Source organism: Halichoerus grypus, chromosome 7 (assembly GCF_964656455.1).
Source record: "Halichoerus grypus chromosome 7, mHalGry1.hap1.1, whole genome shotgun sequence".
In the NCBI taxonomy this organism is placed as follows: Eukaryota; Metazoa; Chordata; class Mammalia; order Carnivora; family Phocidae; genus Halichoerus; species Halichoerus grypus.
Genome location: NC_135718.1, coordinates 65,020,425 through 65,038,186, shown reverse-complemented (window position 1 = coordinate 65,038,186; position 17,762 = coordinate 65,020,425). Strand labels below are relative to the sequence as shown.

Sequence of the window (17,762 nt, the reverse complement as noted above, 5' to 3'; positions counted from 1 at the left end):
CCTCTTCGACCTCAGCCGCAGCAACTTCTTCCTAGAAACATCACCAAAGGCAAGGGAAGCAAGGGCAAAAATGAACTATTGGGACTTCATCAAGATAAAATGCTTTTGCACAGCAAAGGACACAGTCAACAAAACCAAAAGACAACTGACAAAATGGGAAAAGATATTTGCAAATGACATATCAGATAAAGGGCTAGTATCCAAAATCTATAAAGAACTTATCAAACTCAACACCCAAAGAACAAATGATCCGATCAAGAAATGGGCAGAAGACATGAATAGACATTTTTCCGAAGAAGACATCCAAAGGGCCAACAGACACATGAAAAAGTGCTAAACATCACTCGGCAATAGGGAAATCCAAATCAAAACCTCAGTGAGATACCACCTCACACCAGTCAGAATGGCTAAAATTAACAAGTCAGGAAATGACAGATGTTGGCGGGGATGCAGAGAAAGGGGAACCCTCCTACACTGTTGGTGGGAATGCAAGCTGGTACAGCCACTCTGGAAAACAGTATGGAGGTTCCTCAAAAAGTTGAAAATAGAGCTACCCTACGACCTAGCAATTGTAATACTAAGTATTTACCCCAAAGATACAAATGTAGGGATCCGAAGGGGTACGTGCACCCCGATGTTTATAGCAGCAATGTCCACAATAACCAAACTGTGAAAGAGCCAAGATGTCCATTGACAGATGAATGCGTAAAGAAGTGGTATATATATACACAATGGAATATTATGCACCCATCAAAAGGAATGAAATCTTGCCATTTGCAATGATGTGGATGGAACTGGAGGGTATTATGCTGAGCAAAATAAGTCAATCAGAGAAAGACATGTATCATATGACCTCACTGATATGAGGAATTCTTAATCTCAGGAAACAAACTGAGGGTTGCTGGAGTGGTGGGGGGTGGGAGGCATGGGGTGGCTGGGTGATAGACATTGGGGAGGGTATGTGCTATGGTGAGTGTTGTGAATTGTGTAAGACTGTTGAATCACAGACCTGTACCTCTGAAACAAATAATACATTATATGTTAAAAAAAAAAAGAAGAAGAAGAAGACAATAGCAGGAAGGGAAAAATGAAGGGGGGTGGAAATCGGAGGGGGAGATGAACTATGAGAGACTATGGACTCTGAGAAACAAACTGAGGGTTCTAGAGGGGAGGGGGTGGGGGGATGGGTTAGCCTGGTGATGGGTATTAAACAGGGCATGTACTGAATGGAGCACTGGATGTTATACGCAAACAATGAATCATGGAACACTATATCAAAAACTAATGATGTACTGTATGGTGACTAACATAACATAATAATAAAAAAAAAATAATGGCATAAATAGGCAAGTGCTGGCCAGAAGTGAAAACCTTGTCTGGAAGGCAAAAGCCAACTCAGCAAATATGACCAGGGTCAGTACATCAGGAGATGTCAAACGTGAGCAGAGCCAGGACCCACAGTTTGTGGCAAACCCAAGGCTGAAGTTGGAAGATGGAAGCAATAGCCAAGGCTGGGTCCAGGTTTGTTCCGGAGGCTGGATGATTCCAAAGGTCTTAAGGATATTGGGGCTGGAGGCCAGGCTCTGGGCCTGATGGTTTGGGGTCAGAGAGTCAAAGGAACCCTGGAATGTTACCTACCTAAGGCCTGATTGGCTTTATAGCTATATTTGTCCATTCCAGTGATGGGTATTAAAGAGGGCACGTACTGCATGGAGCACTGGGTGTTATATGCAAACAATGAATCATGGAACACTACATCAAAAAGTAATGATGTAATGTATGGTGATTAACATAACATAATTAAAAAAAAGAAAACAAGGGGTTAATGTGAAGCTCCCTCTTTCAGATACTATGAAGATGGTTATAAGAGCATCAGAGAAAAATTAACAGTAAAGATCATTTTCAGCCAAGTTATGTCATAGGTTTAGTACAGGATAGATTTTATGGTAACAAATATAGTTTCAACTTTAATAGGAGGTAATTATTCAACCATCCGCTCTATAGATTATTGCTGTTATAAATATCTTTTGCTTAAGGGAATTAGTTTAATGTCAATCAAATGCAAGGGTCCAGAGGGGACCTAGGGAATGAACAGTACTAATGGCATTTCCACACCTTGAAAGTAGTTAGAATTATGACAGTAGATAAAGACAAATGTAAGCATTATCAACTGGAAGAAAGGCAACAAAAGCTCTGACTATGGCAAGAATGACCAGCTTTTTAAAAAATAATAGCTGACATTTATTGAGCATTTACTAAGAAGGATGTGCTAAGTGCCTCATATGTATTATTCTACATTAGTCTCAAAATAATCCTAGGAAGTAGATACTATTCTTTTTTTCCCATTTTAAAGAAAAGGAAACTGATGCACAGAGAGATCAAATCACCTGTCCAAGATCACTCAACCTGCACATCAAGTTCTGCAAAGAACTATGTTTCTAAACAAGGCAGAGCCAATGAATGTAATTTATTTGGGCTCTCAAGAAGTCCATGGCATGGTTTTTATATCAGAAGTTATTTAAAAACAAAACCAAATGATGACTGAGCTAAATGTTTTGCAGTGGATTACAAAACCCACTTAACAATATGCAGTAAAGAACAGAGTTGAATTAGTATCTTTTTGATGGACACGTCAGTACTAATCCTTGCAAATGGATACTGAATTAATCTTATTTTGCATTTCAAAAATGACATAGAGGAGGAAGTAGAGTCATGAGTCTGAGTATGCAGATGATATTGATAAATTTTTCAAAGAATAAAATGCTAAGCAACCACAGAAGCAGCTCACAAAGCATGAGGAGGCTCAGTAGTGACAGATGACCTTCAATGTGGGCCAGTAGGCAATACAGCTGGAGAAAACTATCCATATACTCTTAATAAGCACTAAACTATAAGTTTAGTAGGGAATGGGATTTTTGGAGCTTTAATGATATACAGTGATATGACATAAAAGCCAAGAAAAGAGTATGCATCTCTAGGAAGAGTTTAGAAAACAATCCAACATGCATAATATTTTGTAATTAATAAAACACCCTCATGCCCATATTTTTTAGGTATTCATTTTTTTTATTGAGATCATTATAGTTTCATAGGTAGTTGTAAGAAATAATAGAGGGAGCCCTTGGACACTTTGCCAATTTCCCCTAATCGTATCATATTTACAAATAAAATTCTATTTGACTCCATCTGGAATACACTATGAAGGTCAGGTAAATGCATATCAAGAAAGGCACAAGAAAGGCTCTAGAGATGGTTTAGATCATAGGAGCTGAAATGACTATGAGAGGAGAGGTTGTTAACAGGTTAATCAACTACAAATCTAGGTCACATCAGGTTGACAAAACAAAGTCAGGGGTGAATAAAGAAAACATGACTTTCAAAACACATTAGTAGAGAGTATATACATTGGCTATGGGCTTAATTTCAAATTCTAGAATATTAGAACTATGGGGACTTAATACTTAGACTGGATAGCAAATAACATAGTGTGAAGCACTAAACTATGGAGTTTGACTGGGGAAACCCTTCCCCTCCTCCCATTTCTTCCCAACCTCTACCACTCAGTAGCTGTGGGAACTTCAACTAGTTATACTAACTCTCTAAGCTTATTTCTTCATCTTTCATCTGGGGATAATAATGGCACCTACCTCATAGGGTTGTGAAGATAAAATAGGAAAACCTAGGTAACAATGTCTGACACAAATGAAAATGTCATTATTAGCTAATGCTGATGTTATGCATTTAAAGGCTTTTAAAGGAGGGTTTCTAAACCTTGGCACTATTGACATCTTGGACCAGATAATTCTTTCTTGGCGCAGTGGGGGTGGACACAGGGGGTTCCTGTGCATTGTAGGATGTTCAGCAGCATCCCTGGCCTCTAACTCATTAGATGTAGCACTTATCTTCCAGCTGTGATACCAAACATGTCCCTAGATATTGCCAAATATCCCCAAGGCTGGGGGTGGGGTGGGGTGGGTGAATGTGAAAAAAAATCAACCCTGGCTGAAAACCACTGCTTTAAAGGAACTAATTTAGGACAAGAAGATGAAGCACTACTTTCCATGGTGGTAGCCATTTCTTAGTTAAAGCAACAGGTCGTACATATTGCAAATATAAAAAGTTTCAGAACGGATTTAGAAATAACAAACATACATACACATAGACCCATAATGAACAAAGTTTCTAAATTAAATTTGGAATTGTGTGCACTTACGAGGTTGAAGTAATGGAGACCCCGTCCTACAAACTTTCAAACACTGTGCGGGGCCACTGCCAGATAGGATGAAACCTCAAGTTAGGTGAATGATCCACCTAGTGGACACTTGAGATGCCCCCATGTTCCAGAAGGCTAATTATAAACTCCACCTGCAGCAAGAACACATTTCAAGGCACCCCCTAGAGAAACACTAGAGCACTGTGTTCCAGAAAGTGTTCCTGAATCTCTCTGTGCCTCAGAATTACCAGGGGGAGCTTTTCAAACATGGATATTTCCAAGCCCTATCCCTACATTTTAATTTTGCATTTTAGGGTGGAGAGGCCAAGACATCTATCTGTAAGTTTAGTAAGTCCTCCCAAGTAATTGGGAACATCTGGTCAAGTCGACAGTGTCTTGAAATGTGAGAGAGAAGGTCAGGTTCTCTTTAACTCTGCCCCATCCTAACTCGTACCTCAGAAAGAGACCTACACACTATGCAGAATTCTTTATGGGAAAAATTACAGCCTATAAATAGATATATTACATTAGTTCCCACTAATGATCAACATTAGGAACAAAGCTCCTACCCAAATAGAAAGCTGAAAACCAAAATTTTACAATAAAAGAATTAATTAAAAACTGCTGTGGTTTATTATTTCTAGTAATAAGTCTTCAGTTATCTCTGGTGACAGCTTTTGCTACAAATTCCATACCATCAATCACCCATGTTCAGACAGAACAGGGGTTACTATGCTCAGTCGTGTGGAACCAACAGTCTGTCTGCAAACTTTGAAAATGACAAGCAGTTGAAAGACAATGCTCATGCTATTTTCTATTCAACAACACCAGAATAGATCCTTACTAATGCAACAGAGGAAGCATTTGCTTCAGCAGTTAGAGGGATTTTAAGCCTAAGTGTGGAGCAGGTTTCCATCTCAAATTATGCAATTTGCAACCTACAGGTAGGGTGACCAGCTGTCACAGATTGCCTGGGACTGAGAATTTCCCAGCATGTGGGACTTTCAGTGTTAAAACTTAGACATTCCTGGGCAAACCATGACAACTGGTTACCCTATGTACAGTCTTAAAGTTATCTTGTAGCTGGTTCCCTATCTATAACTTTTTTCTTTTTTCTTTTTTTTTTAAAGATTTTATTTATTTATATGACAGAGAGAGACACAGTGAGAGAGGGAACACAAGCAGGGGGAGCGGGAGAGGGAAAAGCAGGCTTCCCGCCGAGCAGGGAGCCTGATGCGGGGCTCGATCCCAGGACCCTGGGATCATGACCTGAGCCGAAGGCAGACACTTAACGACTGAGTCACCCAGGCATCCGTCTATGACTTTTTTCTAAGGGCCTCTACGTCCCTCAAATCTGTCCCTATCCCTTGTCCATGTTCCATCCCACATATTTCTAGCCTGAGGACTTGGGTGCTGGAGCACCTTTCTCCTCCTAAAGTAAATGGACTGAGCTGACTGGTCACAGACACTGAGTTATAAGTCTATGTCGTCCAGGAAACTGAGGTGAAGCAAAATCAAAGAGAACCTGAGAGAACCTGACCTTCTCTCTCCTAATTCAAGACACTTAAATAATGGTTCCCACTACTTGGGAGTGTTTATGAAATATAAAGATTACAGGACTTCCACCGCAGACTGTCTAGAGAGGAGGACTAAGAATCCCCATATGTGAAAAGCTTCTTGGTAATTATGATGTTCAGAAAGGCTCACCAACAATATTCAGAACCCAGTGCTCCTCCAGGGGGGGCATGAAATGTGTTTTTGCTGCAAGTGCAGTTCATAATTGCATTTCCAGAATGGGGATGCATTTCAGATATTTTACTAGGGAGGACTGACCTTTGTAACCCATAAATCCAAGTTAAAACCCATACTTTGATCTCAAGAGACCATCATTTCAAATGCCTACATACTTTACTTGTCATGCCTTAATTGAGTCTAAAGTAAGCTTGAAACCTATTTAAGTCAGGTCAATTTATGTTTATAAATGTTTGCCTTTAATAGTGAATTGGTAGCATATTATATCCAGATATTCCTGTAAAAAATCACCTGTTGGCTTTGTCTTTGTTATACAAATTACTGACATCAAAAATTACTAATTGAATATATATATGTAAGGCTCAGAGCTAGGTGTTAGACTTTGGGAAGGAGAAAATTTTAAGTTATATAAATCTTTTATAGACTTATTGCCCTCTGTACTAATCTTATGTGATCACACTCTCAACAGGGATTTTTACACACATAAAAATTAGTTTCAAGGTGGTCAAAGATCACTCCAGAAATCCTTTCACAGTCCCTGAGCCTTTAAGATGAGTAAACATTTCTTCTTTCTGAGTGACATATGGTTTAGGAAATATATGGCCAAAAAAATTAATTAAATAAATTTTAAAAAGATAATATGACCTTCCTATAAACACTCATCTTGGAAGCCAATGAGAACAAAAGATCCCATAAATTAATCTCTGAAAACCTATTCCAAATGCCTGCTCCTTTGGCAATATCCCTGCCAAATGAAGACACTTTTTAGGTCCCTGAAAACATCTAGCAGGTGGTTTCCAGATTGTGTCAAAGGGTTATTGGAAAATTAGAGAAGATATGTGTCAAAGTCTTACAAGGTCCAATATAGGGGCTGAAGCTTCTTCACTCTTATGCAGTCATTTTGGCTACATGAGACTCCTTATTCATAAGCTCTACAAGGGTGAAAAACATCAAGATTTTATGGATTTTATCTTTGAAAACTTGCCAGAAATATTCTTGACTAGTGTGTGGAGACGCACACGCACACACGCACACACACACACACAGACTGAAAACCTCTTTTTCATAGACTCTCTTGAAAGAGCACTGAGACACCTCAAATTCACCTACATTTTGGAAAATTCAGCATCCAAAACACAAGCCTCCTCTGTAAGGAGCCTTCTGTTCATTTCTGCCACTTGACACTTAACATGAAATGTATGGATCATTCCTTTGGTATGGGCAATTCCTACATAAACTCAGTATGCATTTCCATTATACAAGGAGTGTTAATAAGCTTGTTCAAAACCCTGTCCATCCAGAATGAGAAAATGCATAACTACTCTTAACCTTTGGAGAATATAAGACACATATATGCACATAAAAGTCATGATTTAAAATAGAAAAGATATATCTATATCCAACATGGAAATATTTTATAACACTCTTCCAGATACTTGTGTAGCTATACAAAACATCAGACAATTCAAAAATTAATGTGTATCTGGCTTAAGACTTCATTATGTGTTTTATATGTTGTTTGTTGGGGTTGGTGGAAGAAAAAAAGTGTATCTAATAATCTGACTCAAAACTCTAACTGGATTGACATTGGGTCCTGCCCCCTTTTATTTGCCTCTCATCAAAACACAATGGCCAGCAGAGCAAGGGGAGCTCACCAGGAGATAAGGACAGCCAACTATGAAGCATATTATTTTACAGATTAGCTTAAGGATTTAATATAAAATATAGAAAGTACTTAGAACAGTGCCTGGATCACAGAAATCTTCAATAATAATAAAGCTATTAATAGTAGCTACTATTAGCCACCATTATTAATATACTTAATTATTAATTAATATACTTAATAAACACTGGAGATTATGGGTTTACCTACTTAGACCATATGGATCAGTTTTAAGCAGGAATGTCTTAAATGAGCTGTTAACAATGACACGGAAACACATTACCTTTTTAAATCTCTTCCTTCAATTCCTGGAGATAAAGGACATCTCATGAAGCAAGTTCACCTAAGCCTATTTTTATCAGCCATCCAGAAACCAGCCTGCAAACCTCTGACCCATCTGTATTATAAAAGATAAGCTGTGCTCTCATTTCTACTCATATAAATTACTGTTTCTTTCCTAACTAAGTCTTCCTGGGAGCATTAATTTGCCTTCTGCTTACTAGCCAATCTACCATCCCTGGGGTTAAAACCAGAGAAACTGTCAGACAAATGGAACCAATTTTGAGACTTTTCAACACAGAAGTTAATGCGGAAAAAAAAAGACAGAAAAAGGCAATATAGGATCAGAATGAGCTACACCACTCACCTCCACTTTCCCTATGTTGATGAATCATCTTACAAGCAGGTAGTAGAAGAAAGCAAGTAGTAATGTTAAAACTCTCCCATCACCGAATACCTCAAAAATACCATGAGTATCAAGACAGTACAGATTATCTACAACCAGCGATAGAAAATAAGCACACCACTTGTTTGTCACAGGAGACCAAGTCGGAATTCATTAAGACCGGGAGTTGTGGTGTTTTTCACCTGACACCTATTTATGCCTAAGTCTGATGCTTGGCCCCCAGCTGGAGAGAATGCTCTATATCAGAACACACCTTAATTCCTCCTGCTCCGTCTCAGCTCCCCCACTGCAACTCAAGCACCTCCTCAGCTTTTCTGTTGCACCAGGCATGGTTTCCCACAGGAGGCCACATTTAGGAAAGCAGCAAGAAGCTGAACTCTCCTGAGAGTACAAGTGAAGACCTGTCCCCAGCCGTGCCTCTTACCTGCAGCATCTGCGCCTTCCACAGGCACACTCTGGGTCGACGCTGGGGTTGGGTCCTTGGGTCCATGCACCTGAGCAGCTTCTTCCTGGTTTGTCAAAATTGCAGAGCACAGATCAGTTTCCAGGGCGTGGAGCTTCAGCAAGGAATTCTGCCAGCAAAAGCAGAACATCGGGCTAGCTAAGTAACTGCCTAATACACAGCGGTGAGTCCGCAGCTCTGCAAAACCCCTTCTTCCAGAGGCTGGCGGGGGGGAGGATCTCAGCCCCAGCGGCTTCAGGCAGAGCTGATTGTGCCAGAATCAGATACACATTATTCCACATGCAGCCTCAGTTTCTGCCTCATTGCAATCCTAACGTATATGGCTTTATATGTCACACATGGGACTGGTGATTTCGTCAAGAGGAGACGCTGCACCAGGAGAGCCAATCTGAGATGGTATCTGCTGCCCGGGTGCTTGAGCCTTTACGCTTTGCAAGTGTTTCATTCATTGTGCTGACATCAGGAGCAAGTGACATTAGGCCCCTCCCAGGCTACCATTCATAAAAGCCAGCATCCCTTAACCACGAAGACTGCAGCAGAGCGCAGTGCATAAAGAGTTACTGCCGCAGAGGCCGCCTGGCTTCTGGGAGGTGCTTCTGGGCTCCCTGATCTACCTCTGTATCTGGGAGGGTATATGCGTGCACGCATGTCTGTCTTCTGAAGTTGCTTCTCACACATGGGATGGCTATAGCTGCCCGTATCAAAAGCAGGGTGCAGGGAGCAAGGGAGAGGGCCTTGGTCACTGAGTGTGACCCAGCCCAGCCACCGAGGGAGAAGGAATTTCTTAGCTCCCAGAACAACCCTATCCCCACTCCCTTCATTTCTCATTTTAAATTTCTCCCATGGTTCTTAATCAGAACAGAGTCATACAGACTGACGCACATATCCTGCCATGATGCAGATGCCCAGCAAATTAGTTCCCCTGACCAGGTGAAAATGAGTCATGCCTGAGGCCTTGGCGGGGTGCCACTCCCCTGCACCAGGAAAGCTCTGCAGGCCTCAGAAGCTCCTCCACCCACAGAGCTCCTGGCAGGAGTGGCTACCTGGAGCGGAGCCATTGATCCTGGGCCTACTATGACCCTCCAGTATATACATACTCTACTCACACTCTACCGTCCACCTTCGTACCCAACCACCGCACGCTACTCCATACACACGCTCCCATTCCCATCCCATGCTTACCCTTATACCCTACCCTACCTTCACCTCCTGTTTTCCACACCCTCGTGCCCAACCCCCACACCTTCACACTACTTGCACATACATTTAACCCCCAAATAACCCCCTATACACTCTCATTTCTACCCTTCACACTCACCACTTTTATCCCCTACGACACACATACACACATACACACACACAGAGAAACACCCCACCACACACACACCATATATACGCCCTCATACTCCCACTCTCACATCTATTCGGAACACACACACACCCCTCCCCGCCTATATACCCTCACACCTTACCTCACATAAGCGCCTACCTCCCACATCTCTTCACACCGAACCCCTCCCCTCACAGAGTACCTATTCCTACACACATACCCTCATCCATGCTGTTGACGTGAGTAAATATGAGCCCCCAGCAGTGTTTTCAAAGTTGTTCACTGCTAAGCGGGCTCCAGATACCTCCTCTGCCACGCTCAGAGATGAAGGTACAGACCTCCTCTGTGCTCAGGAGCTGCTGACTGAGAGCCCACAGCTCAGATGACGCATGTACCTGAGGTCAGGTCACTTTTTTACTGCTCCCTCCTCCTTTCTGGGATGTTCTCCCAGCAGCTGAGTGTGGAAGTAAGAGCCTGAGGTTACTGACAGGAGGTACAGAGGAGCAAGGACACCAAGTTTCTGGGAAGAGTTCTAGGCATCCGGGAGACAAAAAGAACAATTCCAGACAAGCTTCCTACTGAAGGAACTTAGAGATCAGAGTGACCTTTCAAAAAAGAGCAAAACTATGCTGAAAATTAAGAAATGATGACATGAGAATGTAAAATGGTGCAGCTGCTATAGAAAACAGTATGGCATTTCCTCAAAAAAATTAAAAATAGAACAACCATATGATCCAGTAATTCTGCTATTGCATATATACCCCAAAAGCAGGGACGCAAACAGGTATTTGTGCATCTATAGTCATAGCAATATTATTCACAATACCCAAGAGTTACATTATGGACTGAATTGTGTCTTCCCCAAATTCATATGTTGAAGACCTAACCCTCAGTGTAACTGTATCTGGAGATGGGGCTTTTAAAGGGAAAATGAGGTCTAAGGGTGGGGTCCTAATTCAATATGATTAGTGTCATTATAAGCACAGAGAGAGACACACCAGGGATCCATCCACAGAGGAAAGGCCATGTGAGAAAGTGGCTGTTTGCCAGCCAAGGAGAAAGGTTTCAGGAGAAACTAACTCTGCCAGCACCTTGATCATGAGCTTTCAGCCTCCAGAACTGAGAAAATAAATGTTGTTTCAGCCACCCAGTCTGTAGTATCTTTTTTTTTTTAATGGTAGCTCTAACAGAGTATTGGCAGACTAATACAAGGTAGGAAGAAAAGGAAGGAAGGAAGGAAGGAAGGAAGGCAGGCCCTCCATCCCTACATTTAGAGGAAGGAAGAGAGGAAGAGAGGAAGGAAGGAAGGAAGGAGGGAAGGAAGGAAGGGGGGACGGAAGGAAGCGAGGGAGGGAGGAAGGAAGGAAGGAAGGAAGGAAGGCCCTCCATCCCTACATTTAGAGGAAGGGTGTGGAACCTGCTGCTTCTTGTAGATTCCATGTGTTCTTATATATTCTACAAAGTAAAAGAGGGCGTGTCAGCTCTGCTACCTTCTATGCATCCGACTTTGGGCAAGCATCTTCGCTATTCTAAACCTTAGTTTCTTCATATATCTATATCTATATCTATATCTATATCTATATCTATATCTATATCTATATAGTAACAGTAAGAATGGCACCTGTTCTTAGAATTAAATGGAAGGCATGAGATGCACTTTGTAGATATGTACATATGCACCAGCATATGGCAAACACTCAAGGACTGAACACTGGGTTTATTATGAATTATCTCCACACCCCAGAGACCACTGGGCAGAGCTCTGGTCATGTGTGAGGCCAAATGCTACACCAACTCTGAGGCCTTCACTCATCACTTTATCTCCCATGGCCCCACTTTCTGCATCTGTCTATAAAGGGCCTGAGACTGGATGACTTCTAAGTTCCTTTCCAACTCTAAAGGAAAGGAAAGCAAACATGCACATGTGGGTGCTTAGACAGTGTTTCTGGAACTGAACCAAGTGTTCATGCAACACAAATAAACAGCAAAGAATTTCAAAGCATAGGAGTATGTCAGCTCACATTCAGAGGCCTCTGAACTCCCACAGGGAGTGAGGTATAATGCTGGGACCCAGTTACGGCTAGAAGTAGTAATTGGGTTGTCATCCATCTTCCTCTCCCACCTCTCCCTCCCTTGTACTCAGACTGAAGCAAAAACAAGACAGGAGATTTGTCAAAGGAGATCCATCTGCATGGCTGGTTTATTCCTCTCTGAGATAGCAGATGGGAGTAAGGTTAAAGGAATGGAGAAGAAAACAAGTGGCAAATGAAATAGGAGGGAGAAGATGAAGGTCTAAAGGTATAAGACCTCCAAGTAGAAGGGAAAAAATAAGCTGCTATACCTGAGGACAAGAGAGCAGAACGGAAGAAACTCTGCAACCAGCTGTCATCAACTATATTCCTTCCCCACCCCAAACTGACCCATTACCTGAAGACGACCTGCTGTTCCTCAACATAGGAATGGAGAGTGGGGCTCTGGACACCCTGTGTGGGATGGGCCCATAAAGGGATACCCTCCTGATGACCAGGAAAGCCAGGACAAGGGTGGGGTGGGGGCTCTACCTGTGAGCAATCTATGCCACCATCACATGTCCTTCCAGTGGGCAACAGAAGACATCCAGCCTGTCGCATCAGGACTGAGCCCCACAGACAAACCCTGGAGAAGGCCCGTGGACAAATCACACTGCACATTGTGCCCCTACGCAGATGTAACACCACACATGCAGCTCCGAGGCTCAGGCTGCTTTTAATGCAGCTCTCCCCAGCTCTCCCATCTGGTTATGAACGAAACCAAAGAGAAGTCCGTGAAACCTAGGTGTGGCTTTCTAAAAGTTAATTTTTTCTCTTTTACATAATGGAAAATATGCTACTTGTTTTAGAAAATACTCTACTCACTTTTCTCTGCTAAGCAATTACCAGGTCCCTCTTTAGTTGGGTTGGAATGGAGGACACCCACACAGGCTGGATGGTTAAATACTATTTTAAGGTGCCTTTGTCTGCAATTCACCAGTTGCAAAGTAGGGACAGCTTACTTTTAATTTCTGTGAGGAGATTTAGTGGCCCTCTCACATCCTTTTATCTAAGAACTGTATATAGATTCTCTAGGGTGATATGAAGATCAAATTGGATATTTGCTCAAAGTTGGGGATAAAACTGGGTCCCCGAACATCCCCAGTTTTACTTACCATTCTTCTTCTCTGATTTTAATGTTTTCCATGTATATTTCCTCCATTACCCACCTCCCAGCTCCTCCCCCCACCCACTACCCTTTCTTTCCATCTGCTTCCTGACCCCACCTCCCCAGGCCTGATTTAGCTATAGGCGCTTCACAGTCAAATCTCTATCAAATTCTTGAGCCAGTTTTGATTACCTTATCTAAACAGCACCCCCCAATTTCTCTGTTAGCATCTTGTTTATTTCCTTTCTAACACTCACTATAATATGAAATTTCATTCACTTCCCAATTGTTTATTGGCTCTTTCTAGCTCCAAGAGGGCTGGCACCATGCCTCCATTGTTCACGGCCATACCCAGTACAACGAGAAGTACAGGAGCCAACCAACAAAAGGACTGCCATTGCACATTAGTTTTTATTTCCTGAACTCTTTAGGCCCTTCTGAGTATCCAATTTCAAGCTGCCCTGCTGCCCTGGCCCACAAACTTTAAAATGATTACAAATCACTAGGGAATTTGTTAAAGATGTGCATTTGAATAGGGAACCCAAGAGATTCAGATTCTGTGGTCCAGGGCAGGGTCATTTAGATACAGGAAGTCTAAGGTCCATACTTTGAGAGACATAGCCCTATTCCTTGGGGACTTGACCCACTCTAAATGCTGCCTTGCTTGCCTGCTTAGCTCCACCTGTCCCAGGAACAATAGCTTTTCGCTGACTCCTGGCCCTCTGATACCCTCATTAGCCTCCTGCCCTAGACACGCCTTGAGGGCTGCTTCTCCCCCATCTCACCATATACACACACTCACACCAGGACACATAAATTATTAAGTACTCAGAAGCAAGGCAGTGTTGCCTTCTAAATGGCTGTTGGTGGTCTCTGCATGTTCTTGCCAAAAGAAGTGGGACTTCCTCCAAAGATGATGGCTATAGGAAAATGCCAAATTGACTCTGACCCTAGAAAGAGTGGGCTTTTGGCTAATTCCTTTGGGGCCTGTATTGCTTATAGCCCAGCAAGCTTTCCAGCCAGGTCTAACTGAAGGATTACACACTTCAGTTCAGCCTCCTCTGCTCCAGGTGATCAGCCATCACTCCCACACTCCCCAATGGAGAAATTCAATGTAAAAGAACAACCTATTCACTTCTAGGGGCCCTTTGTTGACTAGGGGATCCAGGCCCTATTCTGATATTATCAAGACTTCTTTTTAAACAAGGACAATACCACCACAACATGTGATAACCCAAACCAAATTTCCTTTCAGCCAAATGATTTCAACCTGGAAAGGGAGTACGGTACTTAGTTCATCTCATTGTGATGTCCTTGTTATGTTCACCTTGGTAAATAAATATAAAAATGAGATGTTTGGCAGAGAATAATACAGTTTATAATCTCATATTTTAATTCAGGACTCTGAGCTTTTCTAGATGATAAGACAATGATTTTCTAAAACTACAATGTGTCTCATTTTCAATTCATGGAATGGACTTCAATAGTTTCTCTTTGGAGCTATTAGTACTTAAACTATCCAAAAGGACAGGTGTTAAAGAGAATAACCCCTCCCCCCAAAATCATATTTTCCAAAACATTGATTATATCCCAAGGGCTAAAGTCCACAAATCTAGTCTGTATTGTAACCCATACATTAATTCTTAGTGGCTACTTCTGTTCCAATTTCTTTCAGCTCTGAAAAATATTCTGCTTAAAAACTAAACTCAGTAAGATGAGGTGGACTAAGATGGAAATGTAGGAAGATCCTGAACTCATCCACTTCCATGGACACACCAAATCTATAGCTACATACAGAACAATCCCCTCTGAAAAAAATCCTGAAAACTAGCTGAACAGCTATTCCACAACAAAGGATAAAAGGGCTACATTGAGAAGGGCAGGAGGAGCAGACACACGATCTTGCCAAAAACCCCACCTCTAGCATGGTGATCCACAATCAGGAGGGATCTCACAAATATAAAGCTTCTCCCTAAGGAGCAAGGGCTTCATGCCCTACATGAGGTACCCCAACCTTTGGAACCCACAATGGAGATACAAACTCCAAAATGTCTGACCTTGAAAACCACATCCAGGAAACCCAGGGACTGTACAGAAATGACCAGCTTACATGCAGACTAACTAACCCTGGGGACTAGCACAAAAGCAGCAATTTGTGGGGCACCTGGGGGACTCAGTTGAGGATCTGACTCTTGGTTTTGGCTCCGAGTTAGGCTCCACACTCAGTGGGGAGTCTGCTTGAGATTCTCTCCCTCTGCCCCTCTCCCTGCTTGTGCATGCTCTCTCTCTCTCTCTAAAATGAATAATAAACCTTTAAAATCAAACAAACAAACAAACAAAAAAACAAAAGCAGCAGTTTTTTTTTTTTTTTTTTAGATTTTATTTATTTATTTGAGAGAGAGAATGAGATAGAGAGAGAGCATGAGAGGGGGGAGGGTCAGAAGGAGAAGCAGACTCCCTGCTGAGCAGGGAGCCCGATGCGGGACTCGATCCCAGGACTCCAGGATCATGACCTGAGCCGAAGGCAGTTGCTTAACCAACTGAGCCACCCAGGCGCCCCAAAAGCAGCAGTTTTAAAAGTGCCTAAACTATATGTGGAGAAGATTCATTTGCTAATGTTAAACCATCTACTGGAGGGGCAGGGAACTCTAAGGACTCTCCGTGGGGACAGAGGCACGGGGACGTGCCGCTTTTGTACTCTCTCTCTAACTTGATAGGACAGGCAGGTGCGCCCTAGCCCCGCACTCTTCCACTGCCCTGCTAGAGCTGGCAGGCACACCCTGGCCCTGCAGTCTCCCACTGTCATGCTATGGCCTGCAGGCTCATTGTCTGTGGGTCCTGTGTTCTCCCACTGCCTTACAAAGGCCAGCGAGCATGCACGGTCCACAAAGGGAACACTCCCGGGTCACCTTACTCACTCTTCTGGCCAATAAGAACATTACATTATGTTCCTGCATTTCACAGGACTATAACAATTGGAGACAGTTCTTAGCCGACTACGACCACCCCCAGGCTAATATAAACAGCAGACTGAAAGACACTCCCAGTCTTTCTGTTAAAAAGGCTTATTTACCTGTTTTAGACCTTTGGTGTGAGGGACAGGCTTCAGGTTTGCCAAACATCTAGAGGCTATGGGGGTGCTCTCAAGGAACCTAAGCAGGGACACCATCCTTGTGTTCTCCTTTGGCCTCGATACAGCACATGCCAGTACCTCCCAGAAAGAAGCATATATACTCATCTGAAGCTCTGATTTTTGCACCTGTCATCCAGGGGACACCAGATGACTGTCTGGAAGCCAGCAGAATTTACAATTGCAGCCCCACAGGAGTATATATATTTGCAAACTTTAAAAGTTGCTGCCTGACAGTCTGGCTTCTAATCACCTGAAACTAGGTGCTGACTGAGATCTCTCTCTTTGGAACACTGGTAAGTCTTGGCACACCCTCAGCAACTGGGGCCTACCAAGAATAAATGAGACTGCTTAGACAATTGCAAAGATTCTAGAGACAACCAAGAACTAGGGCAGGGTTGAAAGATAAGGTTCATCTCTTACCCAAGGCCCTCCTTCAAGACTGGGAGAGATAGCTTTTTCCCCTAATACATAGAAAACACACACACACACACACACACAGAGTCAATCAAAATGGAAAAACAGAGGACCATGTTCCAAATAAAAGAACTAACTAAAACCCCAGGAAAAAGAATTTAAAAGAATGGAGATAAGTAACCTACCTGATAAAAAATTCAAAGTAATGGACATAAAGATGCCTACCAAACTTGGGAGAAGAATGGATGAGGTTGGTGAGAACTTAACAAAGAGATAAAGAATATAAGAAAGTACCAAACAGAAGTCACAGACCTGAAGACTATAACAGTAACAAAAAATACACTAGAGGGAATAAAGAGCAGATTAGAGGACAAAGAAGAACTGATCAGTGATCTGATAGGGTAATGGCAATCATTCAAACTGAAGAGCAGAAAGAGAAAAGAATTTAAAGGAATGAGGATAGTTTAGGCACCTCTGGGACGGCATCAAGGATACTAACATCCTCATTATGGAGGGTCCCAGAATGAGAAGACAGAGAGATAGGGGCATAAAACTTCTTTGAAGAAATAACAGCTGAAAATTTCCCTAACCTGGGGAAAGTCACAGATATCCAGGTACAGGAAACACAGAGAGTTCCAAATAAGATGAACTGAAAGAGATCCACACCAAAACACATTAAAATTAAAATTTCAAGAATTGAAAATAAGAGAATATGAAAAGCAGCAAGAGAAAGCAATTCATTACATATAAGGGAACCTTCCCCCAATAAGGTTTTCAGCTGATTTTTCAGCAGAAACTTTTAGGCCAGAAGAAAATGGCACAACATATTCAAAGTGCTGAAAGAAAAAAAACAAAACAAACAAACAAAAAAACCTTGCAACTAAGGATACTCTATACAACAAGGTTACCATTCAGAATTGAAGGGGAAATAA

At 42.2% G+C, this 17,762-nt stretch overlaps 1 protein-coding gene across 5 annotated transcripts in view; it reads right to left on the bottom strand.

The window, feature by feature from the left end:
* The window catches only part of FAM13C (family with sequence similarity 13 member C), a 152,003-nt gene that overhangs the window by 37,713 nt on the left and 96,528 nt on the right, over positions 1 to 17,762 (bottom strand). For 3 of the 5 annotated variants that reach the window (XM_078077682.1, XM_036078159.2, XM_078077681.1), the window contains one exon: positions 8,738 to 8,885. In XM_078077682.1, the coding sequence (XP_077933808.1) occupies positions 8,738 to 8,885 (148 nt within the window). The remainder of the gene's footprint in view (positions 1 to 8,737; positions 8,886 to 17,762) is intronic. The other 2 variants (XM_036078160.2, XM_036078161.2) reach the window with 1 other exon arrangement.